The 15146-nt window shown below is 42.2% G+C and overlaps 1 protein-coding gene across 1 annotated transcript in view; it reads right to left on the reverse strand.

Moving 5' to 3' along the window:
• Nucleotides 1-1400: 1400 nt before the first annotated feature.
• Nucleotides 1401-15146, reverse strand: part of LOC142312947 (uncharacterized) — a 234149-nt gene continuing 220403 nt past the window's right edge. The window contains exon 33 of the mRNA XM_075351935.1: nucleotides 1401-4308. Within this exon, the coding sequence (XP_075208050.1) occupies nucleotides 3464-4308 (845 nt within the window). The 3' untranslated portion in view covers nucleotides 1401-3463. The remainder of the gene's footprint in view (nucleotides 4309-15146) is intronic.

Genomic DNA, 15146 nt, shown 5'->3' on the forward strand with positions numbered 1-15146 from the left:
TATTTTTTTTTTAAAATTGTGAAAAGTTTATTCAGAGGGTCATTTATTATTCAACCCCTCAAACCACAAGAATTCTGTTTGGTTCCCCTAAAGTATTAAGAAGTATTTCAGGCACAAAGAACAATGAGCTTCACATGTTCGGATTAATTATCTCTTTTTCCAGCCTTTTCTGACTAATTAAGACCCTCCCCAAACTTGTGAACAGCACTCATACTTGGTCAACATGGGAAAGACAAAGGAGCATTCCAAGGCCATCAGAGACAAGATCGTGGAGGGTCACAAGGCTGGCAAGGGGTACAAAACCCTTTCCAAGGAGTTTGGCCTACCTGTCTCCACTGTTGGGAGCATCATCCGGAAGTGGAAGGCTTATGGAACTACTGTTAGCCTTCCACGGCCTGGACAGCCTTTGAAAGTTTCCACCCGTGCCGAGGCCAGGCTTGTCCGAAGAGTCAAGGCTAACCCAAGGACAACAAGGAAGGAGCTCCGGGAAGATCTCATGGCAGTGGGGACATTGGTTTCAGTCAATACCATAAGTAACGTACTCCACCGCAATGGTCTCCGTTCAAGACGAGCCCGTAAGGTACCTTTACTTTCAAAGCGTCATGTCAAGGCTCGTCTACAGTTTGCTCATGATCACTTGGAGGACTCTGAGACAGACTGGTTCAAGGTTCTCTGGTCTGACGAGACCAAGATCGAGATCTTTGGTGCCAACCACACACGTGACGTTTGGAGACTGGATGGCACTGCATATGACCCCAAGAATACCATCCCTACAGTCAAGCATGGTGGTGGCAGCATCATGCTGTGGGGCTGTTTCTCAGCCAAGGGGCCTGGCCATCTGGTCCGCATCCATGGGAAGATGGATAGCACGGCCTACCTGGAGATTTTGGCCAAGAACCTCCGCTCCTCCATCAAGGATCTTAAGATGGGTCGTCATTTCATCTTCCAACAAGACAACGACCCAAAGCACACAGCCAAGAAAACCAAGACCTGGTTCAAGAGGGAAAAAATCAAGGTGTTGCAGTGGCCTAGTCAGTCTCCTGACCTTAACCCAATTGAAAACTTGTGGAAGGAGCTCAAGATTAAAATCCACATGAGACACCCAAAGAACCTAGATAACTTGGAGAAGATCTGCATGGAGGAGTGGGCCAAGATAACTCCAGAGACCTGTGCCGGCCTGATCAGGTCTTATAAAAGACGATTATTAGCTGTAATTGCAAACAAGGGTTATTCCACAAAATATTAAACCTAGGGGTTGAATAATAATTGACCCACACTTTTATGTTGAAAATTTATTAAAATTTAACTGAGCAACATAACTTGTTGGTTTGTGAAATGTATGCATCTGTTAATAAATCCTGCTCTTGTTTGAAGTTTGCAGGCTCTAACTTATTTGCATCTTATCAAACCTTCTAAATCTGCAGGGGGTTGAATACTACTTGTAGGCATTGTATATAAAATATGTGATGTTGCTGTAGCCCTAATATTTCTTTCCAGGGGTCTCTGCATAGATAATAAGTAAAATAGGAAGGTTCAGCACAATAGAACAATTTCTTCTTTATTGCTTGAAAAATTCAAGTACACAGGACATCAAACATTCACAAGAAAACCGCTATAATAGCGTATGCATCAACACATTTGTGGTATGCGTCCACCCTTAATCCCCCTGAGGAGATACCTGCGTTACCAACTTAATGAGACCATTTAATTTATCTTACCTGCAGGGATGCACTGTTTTGTTATTAACTTTTGCAGGAGAAAGTTCTGTTTTCATTTCATTGACTGAACGCTGAAGTTTTTGAAGGTAAAGAAACTTTACAATTTCATTTAAAAAACCTGTGCGGCCGCCTCTACGAGTTATTACCGGCGGCTGAAACCCTACACGGCGTATAACTGTAATTTTAACATACCGTATTTTGCGGACTATGAGACGCACCTTACATAAGACGCACCCTGGGTTTAGCAGTAGAGATGAGCGAACCTTTGAAGGTTCGGTTTGCTGGCATCAAACGAACCAAAACTCCACGGATTCGAACTTGGCCCAAGGATGTTCGTAATCACTGATTTGCAGTTTGCAACTCCACCCACATACAGCCAGCCATAAGCAGATCACTTCGGATGGGGGGGGGGGTGACTGGGAGAGGTGGGCTTCTTCAAAAAACTTTTGTACACTACAGGAAATCACGCTGTTGTTACCCCTGGTGCGAGCCATGCAAACATTGCAGGCAGCACACTGGGCCGAGCACCGAGCGTACCCGAGCTCAGCGTTGCTCATGCGAGGTATGTTCACATGTAAGGAATCCGAACACAAACACTGTTTTTTTAAATTGGTGTTCGGTTCCAAAACCGAACCTCGGGTTCACTCATCTCTTTTTAGCAGTAGGTTTTTCATAAGAAAACAAATGTGATAATTAAATCTTCCCTGAATATCTGAAAAGGAGGGTCAATATCACAAATTTAAGTGCTCTAGGGGAGAATAAGGATGTAGTAAATTTATCGTTAGTGTGTCTCTGCAACAGGAATTTTATTACATATAACTTCATAGCATGGACATTAATGAGTACTCTGGAGCTCACATATATACACACACACACACAACACTGCTACATAGACTGTACATGCACACTCAGGTCTGCTACATACGTACATTAATATTCATTTTGAGCTCTTCTATATACATACAGTTATATAAAGATTTACTGTGTATACATTACTCTATGTTGCAGTTCCTTCCAGGTAATGAGATTGATTACAAGATCTGAAGGACCCTGGAGCTGGTCAGGTGGAAGGTTCTTCAGATGCTCCCTCAAGACGTGCAGCCTCTGTCAGGTCCCGAAAGCTTCACCTTCTGCTCTGCCCCGATCACATAGGTCAGTGTGGGGCAGGAGGACAGAGCAGTTCTCTCAGTGATCAGGAAGGACACTGTTTCAGTGTTCTTCTCCATTAGATGAAGCTGCCTCCGGGACTGTAAGGATGTGTGCACACGTTCCGTTTTTAAGTGCAGATTAGTTACAAAACCTGAAGTGAATCCTGATGCCAGCAAATTCAATAAGAATCTGACGTCTAATGCACACATTCAGTATTTTCTCCTTGCAGATTTGGTGCAGATTTACATCTGCAGCACGTCAATTCTTGAAGCGTTTTTGCTGCAGATTTCACCCATTCAAAAAAAAAAAAAAACTCCTGAAAATGAGGCAAAAATGAGTGTTTTTGCTGGTGAGTTTTTCCTGCCAAGAGATGAAGAAATTTCAGCACCAAATACTAAATGTGTGCACATACCCTCAGATGCACTCACTTATTAGAAACATTTTTTTCTTGTTAAAAGTTTCTAAAGTAATTTCTAAAGTAATTTACCTTTCTCAATCAATTATACAACGGTCTGTTATTTGTTTTGCACAATTTGACAATAAAATATACATTTCTCCTTTTTTTGATGGTAAACAAAATATGATTTGCCAATAATTCAGACTTCAAAATCTAAGTACGAATATGGCTTCTTCCCTGTATGAACTCTCTGGTGTATAGTAAAATCCAACTTCTGATTAAAATATTTCCCACATTCTGAACATGAAAAAGGCTTCTCCCCTGTGTGATTTCTCTGGTGTTTAACAAGACTTGATTCATTTCCAAAGCATTTACCACATTCTGAACATGAAAAAGGCTTCTCCCCTCTGTGCCTTTTCTGGTGTCCAAAAAGAGTTAATTTATATGCAAAACATTTCCCACATTCTGAACATGAAAAAGGCTTCTCCCCTGTGTGAATTCTCTGGTGTTCAACAAGACTTGATCTAGTTGTAACACATTTCCCACATTCTGAACATGAATATGGCTTCTCCCCTGTGTGAGTTCTCTGGTGTATAAGAAAATGTGTTTTCTGTACAAAACATTTCCCACATTCTGAACATAAAAAAGGTTTCTCCCCAGTATGAATTTTCTCATGCCTAACAAGAACTGATTTGTGGCTAAAATATTTCCCACACTTGGAACAAGAAAATCTCTTATCCTTCGTGTGAATTTTGTGATCGTTAATAAAAGACTTTCTGAGGCGAAAACAGTTTCCATATTCTGAATGTGATGTGGATTTCTTTGGTTTAAGAGCAGATAATTTTTTAAAGTCTGTTTTGTGACTTTCATTTTTCTTAGTAGTCTGTAATGAATTAGAGGGGACCTGTTTCATAGGATCAGATGATAGATCTTGGCAGTGAAGGAATGATGGGATAACTTCAATCATATCCTGTATGTTCTCAAGGACATCAGATTTAAAAATTGAGGATGTCAGTTGTCCCTCTGATTTCCTGTCTCCGTCATCTGCAAAAAATAAAACCAATTTATTATTTTTGAACAAAATATCCTTCAAAAACATAAATGTTAACATTCCTACTTAAAAGTCCATAGAAATTGAAAGTTATGTAGCAAAATTGAATTATTCACTAAGACAATTACAGTTCAGTCTAATAGAAGACCTTGTGGGGTGAACCATTACAGGGTCGTGTCCATTCTGGCTCCAAAATATTGGAGCAAGAAGCCATGAAAATATATTATGTAGGCGAAAATGATACCAATAAAAACATTCTACTCTTCTTGCTAAAAACAAGCCCTCACTCAAGTCCATCATCTCTCAATGGAAAATCAGAGGGTTTCTACATTATTAGTAGCTCAGAGGCTCTTGAAAAGTGTAATGCCAGTGTCCCTGCACTGCTGAAGCAGCCCAGCCTCTGTCCCATCTAGGGAGCTTCCATGGTCCCGAGTCCCCACATACCAGTTCTTGAGAATGTCATGTAGGCCTCCTGGTATGGTTTTTAGAGAACATGCTCTCTACCTCATAAAAGGGACACTGTGCACACACCCAAAAAATCCCCAGCCTACCAATATGATTACTCTGACACCGGTGGACTTGTTCCAAATTCTTCCAGGCAAGACTTTTGTGTCAAAGCCTGATAGAAGGCATGTTTTGTTGTGGGGTCACTCTTCTAAAATGGCTTGCAATGCCGGGCAGAAAAAGACCATTCAGTTCACTCATCTCTCGTCATTACTTGTGGCCATCCTGGAATTTGTTTCGGATTGCCCTTTTTGCACTCTGAACAAGACTCCCTAGCAACAACCGTCTGGACTGCATCTTCCACTTCACGTTCCTTCGACTCCCTGGCAGCAAATACCTATGGATTTTATTACAGATCTTCCATTGTCCTCTGGGTGCGCCGTCATCTAGATGGTGGTAGACCGCTTTTCAAAGCTGGCTCACTTTGATCTACTGTCTGGTCTCCCAGCGGCTTCTGTGTTTGCAAAAGAGTTCACCCAGGATATTTTCTGGCTACAGTTTCCCTCTTCACATTGTGTCTGATACAGGTGTTCAGTTCACATCCAAATTCCTGAGAAACTTGTAAACTTCTGAATGTGTGTTTGGACTTCTCATCTGCATACCACCCACTGTCCAATAGCCAGGTAAAGGAGGTCAATCAGATTCTAATAACCTTTCTGAGGCATTTCATGAATGTGCACCAAGATGAATGGGCCAAGCTGTTGTCTTGGTCTGAATTCTCATATCATAATCACGTGAGCGAGCCATCAATGAAATCGCCTTTCTTTATTGTATATAGTCAACAGCCTAACATCCCTCTCCCTGTTTCAACCATTTCTGGTATTCCAGCAGCCAACAATCTCACTAAGGATTTCTCTAAAATCTGGGAGCACACTGAAGCTGCCCTTAAGAAATCTTCTGAGCGAATAAGGAGACAAGCTGACAAGAGGCACAGACACTTGCCAAATTTCTGTCTTGGGGATAAGGTATGGCTCTCATCAAAATATATTTGACTCAAGGTTCCATCTTTTAAATGGGTCCACGCTTCATAGGTCGCATTGAAATCATCAAGTGGATCAACGTTGTGTTCTACAAGTTAAAGATTCCTGGCTCGTTAAGTGTGCCCAGCTCCTTTCATGTATCCTTTTTAAGCCGATCATCATGAGCCACTAGTTCAAAGATCCTTGCTCCACAACTACTGGAGGTCTGTTCTGAAAATGTCTTTGAAGTGAGGCTGTGAAGAATGTTAAAAGGTAAAACCCTATTACTGGTTGATTGGAAAAGATCTGGTCCCGAAGAGAGATCATGGGAACCCAAGGAGAATATTCAGGCACCCCTTCTCAAGAAATTCTTTTTGGGTCTGGAGAAGAGGGTGAAGTAAGGAGGGGGGTACTGTAACACCAGCGTCCTTGCGCTGTCCTGCTGCCTTCTCCTGGCAGGGATGCCAAAGTGCTCAACGCCACAGCTGCATAGCTTCTGTCCCATTTGGGGGGCTCCCTCAGTTCCGAGTCACCACGTACTAGGAACTGGGCATGTTTGTGCACGCCTCATGGTATGGTTCTTAGCAGGGCTGTTGAGTCAGAGTCGGTGTCCATTTTGGTGGAGTCGGAGTCAGAGTTGAAGCCGGTATAAAATGGACCGACTCAAGACTCCTAAAATATATAGTAAATTGGGTATAGTGGTTCAATGCAGTATGTGATTTATATTTTTTTCATAAGAATTTGGGAAAGTTGTGAAATGTCTTATAAATGTCTATTCTATTCCTGATAAAATAATCTAGGCTTTAAGTTTAGATAAATCTGTGCTGCACTTCAGCTACATGATAGAAGTAGTGATGTTACTATTTTGCTACAGTAAATTTATTGCAAACATGAATCATTTACAGTTGAAACCAGAAGTTTACATACTCTCTAAAAAGACACATCTGCATGTTTTTCTCACTATCTGACATGAAATCAAAATAAACCTTTCCCGTTTTAGGTCAATTATGAACCAAAATTATTTATATTTGCCAAATGCCAGAATAATAAGAGAATGTTTAAAGGCATTTTTATTACTTTCTGCAAAGTCAACAGTTTACATACACTAAGTAATATGCCTTTAAATAATATAGGACAACCCATATGATGATGTCATGTCTTTGGAAGTATCCGATAGGATTATTGGCAACATCTGAGTTAATTAGAGACACATGTGGAGCCCCTGACCAGTCATTCCTGGAAGACCAGTGCTGGTAACACCACTACAACACACAAAACCACGCCGATTTCCCCAGACTGGGTGACAGGCTAGAGATGGACTCGACGGGTGGTCACCTATTGGTTGGAACGCATCCTGTCCAGTAGCCAGAAACCTGGGAGGATGAGGGACTAGTCAGTGGAGTGGACGGACGACGGACATCTTGAGACAAATTAGTCAGTAACACAGAAGTGGTCAGACAGAAGTCAGTAAGGTGTCAAGTCAAAAGTTGACGTACTGACAGGAAAGTATGCAGTGACTGCTTGAGTAAAAAGAATACGGTTGCCAGGTGGAGTACAGGATGAAGTTCTCACTGGACCAAGCGCCGACGAGGAACAGGGTCCTAGTTCAGGCTCACCTGATAAAAACCTGCACGGTGAGGGAACCATCAAGGACCTCCCCGACATCAGTGTCCGGGGCAGAGCAGCAAAGGGAGAACTTGGGACCAGGGACAGAGATCCATCCCAGCAAAGTTCACGCTGCCTGCCGTACGGGGCAGGACTGTGACAGAAGGAGGGAATCCCAAAAAGGCTCCAGGCCATGGGGACCCACCACCTACAAACCCAGGGAGCAAACTCACCAGTCCACTACACCAGCACTGGGACTAAAGGAACCGATTGGTAGAAACAAGCATGAGACGGGCTGCAGCTCCACTTCAGTAAGTAAAGAACCAGATTGAACCACAGCCCGTGTGGTTTGAGTTATTCCCGCGCCTCCACACCTATAGATTACAACCACCATCATCCTCCCCTGAGGCATAGCTCTGCTTGCTGAGAGACACAACAACTAAGCTGCCTATTACCACCAGCCCCAGCAGCGAGAGACCCTAACAGCGGCGGCTTTCCCCATTAAGCCGCATACAGCAAGTGGCGTTGTCAAGGGAGGAATTTTGGGTCAAGACTGCTAATGGAGTCTTCGTTTAGGATCCAGAGACGGTGCCCCATTAATGCTGTATACCAATGCCAATATATATCAATGTATATAAGACAAAGAACACAGACATGCTCTCTTTTCAGCCAGCATCACCAACTGACTTGGTTTTTTAATGAGATAGATCCAATTATACAGTAAGTAAGCATAAATAACCTTGAAACTAACGAAGGAGTGCATTCACTCCCCAATTTCTCACATCACTCCTGCCCTCCCGTACATTCCTTTTGTGTGAACATTACTGATAAGAGTTTATAGCTTCACATCTGGCTTCATCATCTTTAGTTAACTCCTTCATGATTATACAACTTTGAATTATACTATAGGTCTGTGCAATTGCTACACAGACAGACAGATAATTTTGCATCTACATCTACATTTTGATTTAGTTATATACACAGATATTCTTATTACGTTTGAACAAACAAGCTATAGCTCAGTGCCACCTCCACAGTCCCCCCTTTAATAAAATATCTGTGAATATTATTCACCTTAAATTTAAAAATTTTCCCCATTTAGATATATTTTATTATTTGGGACTTATTTGTGACCTACTGCCCTTGGGACTTTAATTATATCTATATATGCGGGCTTTCTATGGGATTGTTGTTTAATTTAACACTACAGGCTTTAGCTCCCCCCTTAAATACTTATTTTTATTTATTAAACATAACTGTATGATTTATAGGGGCTATTAGAATTAGCGTTATTACTCTCATTAGGGCACATTATCCTGATTAGGAAAAATTGAATCTAAACCTTATTTAAAAATTAGCACATAATTAAAAAAACAAAAAACAAAAGGACATTTGGAAATTGTCCATGGTTCTTCTTTCTGGATATTAAACAAAAAGGAGGATGCTTAGTCAGTGCTAGTCCACTTAGGGCCACTTTGTGAACCTGGATAATCTACCCTTGATAAAAAAACAACAAAACATGATGAGGCTTCATGTGAACAGTTTGTGGCCCAGACTTGGAAAAACCTTCTGGAATAATGGGTTGAATAGCAGCCGCTTTCTGCTTCGGTTGTGTTGGGTCCATTGGTTTTTGAGATGTGACGTCAAGTCGCGTGTCACTGCCAGTGCTCAGCAGACTAGGCCGGAGAGACATCAGCCTGATGGGATAGGCTCTTCCAAAACTTTTCCTGAAATGAGATTTTCCATATCTAGCATTTTGTATTAAGGAAAATTACTGAAATTAGTAGGAAACAAAAACATTTGTAATGGTTAGATTACATTAACCAAACCACATTTTTGGGTCTATGAAATGGCTGAATTAAGTATTTTTGACTACTCAATTCGTACCTTCAACAGTCCTCCCCTTGACTTATTTCTGCCATTTCCAAATACTAAGGGTACTGTGTTCCCTTAGGAAAAGAGGAAGAAAGATCTGTTGGGAAATCCTGCCTGACTGAACGTTGAGGCATGGGTGGAGAGGGGAATGGGATTTCTTCACCGGTTTGAGACCAAGGACCCCTAGGCGAGTCCTCACCCTTTGTAGTTGGACTTTCCCATGTCTCAAGGTTCTCTAAGTCCTCTCTTCTAACTGTTTCGGCAATGATGGTTTGGGACTGTACAGGTTTTTTGTAAAGGATAAATATAAGCAGGACGGTCAGTGCAGCTTCTGTGGATCGACCCTTCTGCAATGCGGGGCGTGAATCTATGTTGTCCTGCCGTTGAGCTTTATCGAAATTTCTGTGTCCTTTTAGGATTAATCAGTCTCCGGACCGAAAACCATATACTACTAACTCTGATTTAGGATCTGGAATTAGAAAATACACTTGTTTATTTCTCTAATTAGTCAATCATATGAAAATTATACATGGTTTGCGCTAGACCAAAAAACCATTTTACATTGGAACCTGTTTATTACTAAAGAGAAACACAACACACACTAAAGAGAAATATAACACGCATTGATTTACAACTTATCAGTTTGGTTTTTTTTTGTTTTTTTTACATACCACTTGCATTATGTGGATTTTCAGCAATGACGTCGTTTTCTGCACTGGAATGCCTCTGACCAGACCTGGAAAGAAATCTACACAACACGCACAGACTTGCATACAACGTGCTCATGATATACATCTATAATCAGTTTGCAGTCTCTAAGAATGGGTAGAGCAGGTGCAGGGTGTTTCTACGGACTCTTTACAGTTTTTCCTCATTGTTTTAAGAACGCGTTTCACAAGACCGGGTGAGTTTGTCTACCTGGGTACTGAACCCTGGCGTCACCAAAGCGCACACTGATATCCAACTTTCACAGATGTTAGTCCATGTTACTTGGGCCATCATTAAGAAGAGATCTCATGGCAGAGAAAGCTTACCGCCCTTCATCCACAGACCTTCCTCAGTCAGCCGGCTCCCTGCGTCTCGCACTCCACTTCTTATTGGTTCACTTTTTCCTGTAGGGATTTAAGAACACAAGGAGCGACAGAAGTCACTGACGTGACCGGTGTCACCGAGACATGGTCTTTATGCATGGTAAAGGACTCCTCAACTCTAGGCCCGTTCACTGCTTCTTGGTCAGCTTCACCTGTGCGGGAATCTCCATCCGATTCCATCAGCTCAGACCTAGACTTTCTTTTCGGCGTACCTAGCTTATTTGACAACGGGAAAGATCTACATCCTACATACATTTTGACTATCTTACCTACCTCTGCTCCACCCATCTAGAGAGGCACTTACGTCATTTCCTTTCGTACCGATAGGAGTGGAGGGAGTGGCCTAAATTTAGACTACCTCATGTTGTGCAAATTGTAGCATATCCAGTGCAGAATCGACCACCATCTGGTTTCATCTATAAAAACAAAAACTAAAAGAAATATAGATTAGATCATTCCTATAACAGACATATATTCCTACATTCATAATAATCCAATAAACATGACATAACTGTTGCAAAAGAAAGGCCAGCTTTAAAGCCTACTTTAAAGCCTATCCAATATATCTGCTGCTGGAAAAATACAATAGATATCTACTTCCTCCCTTTTTATATACTACTGTGGCAAAATATATAGGTCTATAACAGTAAACAATATGATTAACTAATAAATAAATATAACTTATACTCTACTGGGAAATTTTGACACCTTACAACAGGGTTCATAGATATTCTGTATCTACAAAAGAAAAGGAAAGTAATCAATATTGGCATTTTGTATGCAAAAATAATAGAAAACAAAAACATAACCATAAAAACAAAAAAACCTAATTTGTATATTTTAAAAAATATACTTTTCCCTGCAAAATTAATTCAATTATTTAAATAGCAGCAGAATACTATTGATAATCTCCTATGAAATTTTGAACTTTAAGGATTAAACAAAATCCACTCCACCAGCCGGAAAAAGCACTTGTTAATACATAAGACAGAAATTGCTTTGTAAATCTGCTGAAACTACTTTTTTTTTACAACTTTTTTCTACTTCCTTTTTTTTTTTTTTTTTTTCCTCTGCTCTCTACAACTTGTGACTAGCAGCAGCTTACTGATAATACTCCCACACATCCCTGCACTGACTTATGCCCCCCTGTCTCCTTCAGGTTGCGGGATGTTAGAACAGCTGGTGGACAAAACAGATACAAGAAAAATAACCATGGGCAGAACTTTCACTATAGAAATATATAAAATATATTTCTATACCGTGTCAGCCAGCAAAAACAAAGGTACTACAGAAACATGTATTATAGAAACCTTAAGATTGATGGAGTGGAATGGAGAGCATCATTAGAGCGGGTAGCTTGGGACTGGAAATCACTGCAACAAAAGCAAGCAGTCCGGGGCTCCCCCCTGTGTCACTAGGGAAGGTTGGGGCAGACTCGTGGGTGCAGCCGGACTGTGGGCAGTATCTTGGGAAATCTCCTGGGACTGATTTAAAGGGATACTGTGATACTCTGGGAAAAAGCACACCAGGCTTCAGGTAGATCATTACTAGATCTACAGGGAACACCTTTATTGTAAATTTATGTGTTGCAGGTTTTGGTTACGGTTTTGAGGGTACCTGGCCAAACACTGAGATTTGGAGGTGTGACATTTTCTTTGATAGTGACCAAACTGACCACAACACCAACAATTCTGTTGCTGGCTCTGCTGGTTTTGTTGATTGGGAGCTATGTATACGGGGTTTGGGCCCTGTCGGGGCATGGTCTGTGGCGGGGGCTGCACCGGCGCGGTTGTATACACAAATTGATCTTGAGCCCATCTTTTTAAAGCGGCACAATACTGTTGTCCACTTCAAAAAATAGTGTCATCAGTGCCTGGGGGCATTGTGAGATGGGGCTCCATTAAGGGCCAAAAACTGTCTCCTGCTTTTACTTTGGTGAGATTATCTAGGTCTTTCCGCGCAGCTGAGTATAACTGATGGACCTGTAGCATCTTCCTATAAAATCGCATAGGGTTAATGCTGGGATCTGGCAGGCAGGGGATTAATGCCGCTGACTGGGTGGGGTTGAAAGGGACATATTTAAATGAGGGCTGTTCCTCGTCAGGTTCGGGGTAAGGCTCACTATGTGTCCTAAGGGAAAAAAGGGGGATCCAAGGGGAGGGGATTGGTAATTGGGGAGTCTGACGGCAGACTGGCCCGTGAGGGGAGAGACGGCATTGCAGGTATGGGAGGGAAAATGGGTATGGGTGTGGAAAGGGTTAAGGGATGCTGTCTAGTAACTGCAGCATCTGTGAATATCTCCGGGACGGGGAATAGAATGGGGATCAGGTTGTGGGGCAGCAACAAAACAACCTATCGGAGGACCCTCAGATCTGTCCTCTGACTCGGGTAACATATAGTAAAACACAACATCTCCTCGCTCATCTTCATCTTCAACCTCAATATATCTTTCTGATAGCAATGCCTGCGATATTCTGCCAAACAATTCTGCATCATTCAACAATCTCCTGTCTTTTAACTTGCCCTTTTTTGCTTTCAATGCTGTTGCCCATAGTGACGGTTGTAGCCGACCTCCTTTTGGTAATTCTAACATTTTAAAAATCTCCAAGGCATGGCGTACAGCTTTCTTCCCTTCTCTCTCTGCAACTAGCTCTAACACGTTCTGTGAACCTTCAGGCCTCTCAACTTTCTGTCTCCTCCGTCTGAACATTTTTGCTATCTTGGTGGTGTCTGGATTACACTAATATAACTATGCGGTGAACGTTAGAGTCCGGCCGGCACCTAAGGCTACACCTCTATACTAGCTGGCAACTCCTCAGCTATATAGTAATAAGGGTATCCCGTGATATGGAGGAGGGGTACAAAATGTATTCCCTCCGGACTTGATCAGCTGCACCAAAATTAATGTCCTAATCCCTATCTTCAGCCACGGGAACCCCCTAATAAGGGTATCTCATGATATGGAGGAGGGGTACAAAAGGTATTCCCTCCGGACTTGGTCAACTGTATCAAAATTAATGTCCTAATCCCTATCTTCAGCCACGGGAACCCCCCCGCGTCTTTAATTACAGACCGGGTCAGTTTAACTAGCTATATCCAGCCACCACCGTCTTTCCTGCCCTAACAACCGTCCTCTGGATCCCATGTGACACTCGATCCACACCTCAGGGCTGGGATCGTGCTCTGAGCTCCAGCGGGCACTACCCCTGAGTCACAATCAGGTACCTTTTAACACCGATATGGACACACAGCCCGTCACTCCCTCCTCTCCAAAACCAACCACAACGGTAGTGAATACACAGTATGTAACACTTACCCGTGGGGTCGGAGGTGATCAGCCTGTTTGGAGGAGAGGGAGATCTCAGTCCGCGACGTCCAAACCATCGGTATCTCCAGGTCGGTAATGCGTCCTTGAAGGAGCTCCACGTTGGTGCGCCAAACTGTCAAGGGAGGAATTTTGGGTCAAGACTGCTAATGGAGTCTTCGTTTAGGATCCAGAGACGGTGCCCCATTAATGCTGTATACCAATGCCAATATATATCAATGTATATAAGACAAAGAACACAGACATGCTCTCTTTTCAGCCAGCATCACCAACTGACTTGGTTTTTTAATGAGATAGATCCAATTATACAGTAAGTAAGCATAAATAACCTTGAAACTAACGAAGGAGTGCATTCACTCCCCAATTTCTCACATCACTCCTGCCCTCCCGTACATTCCTTTTGTGTGAACATTACTGATAAGAGTTTATAGCTTCACATCTGGCTTCATCATCTTTAGTTAACTCCTTCATGATTATACAACTTTGAATTATACTATAGGTCTGTGCAATTGCTACACAGACAGACAGATAATTTTGCATCTACATCTACATTTTGATTTAGTTATATACACAGATATTCTTATTACGTTTGAACAAACAAGCTATAGCTCAGTGCCACCTCCACAGCGTCACGAAAAATATTTATTTTATTTTCTCCCTTGTACATATCCCCCTTTCAAGTGACCGCCTGGGTCACGGAACCGGGTCATGGCCACCGCAGTGACATTTCCCCAGCAATCTGAGGCCCGGGGCCGAGTACCCCAAAGCCCTGGGGCGAGTCACACACCTGTGGATGTATTTAATGCACACATATACAGCTTTTTTGTGTAGCATCCTAGGAAAGTCAAAAGAAATCAGCCAAGATCTCAGGTAGTGAATCATGGACTTGCACAAGTCTGGTTCATCCTTGGGTACAATTTCCAGATACCTGAAGGTGCCTCGTTCATCTGTACAAACAATTATGCGCAAGTACAAACAAGATGGGAATGTCCAGCCATCATACCGCTCAGTAAGGAGATGGAGTCTGTGTACCAGAGAATAACATGCTTTGGTCAGACATGTGCATATCAACCCAAGAACAAAAGCAAAAGACCTTGTGAAGATGCTAGCAGAAGCTGGTAAGATTGTGTCATTATCTACAGTGAAACGAGTACTGTATCAACATGGGCTTAAAGGCCACTCGGCCAGGAAGAAGCCATTACGACAAAAGAAACATAAGCCAGATTTATGGTTGCAAATGCACACAAAAACAAAGACCTTAATTTTTGGAGACCTGGCCTGTGGTCTGACGAAACTAAAATTAAAACGTTTGGCTATAATGCCCATTGTTACGGTTGGAGAAAAAAGGGAGAAGGTTTGAAGCATCATGTTGTGGGGTTGTTTTGCTGCAGGAGAGACTGGTGCACTTCACAAAATAGATGGCATCACGAGGAAAGAAGATTATGTGGCAATAATGAAGCAACATCTCAAGA

The sequence above is a fragment of the Anomaloglossus baeobatrachus genome, chromosome 5, assembly GCF_048569485.1.
Source record: "Anomaloglossus baeobatrachus isolate aAnoBae1 chromosome 5, aAnoBae1.hap1, whole genome shotgun sequence".
NCBI classification, from domain to species: Eukaryota; Metazoa; Chordata; class Amphibia; order Anura; family Aromobatidae; genus Anomaloglossus; species Anomaloglossus baeobatrachus.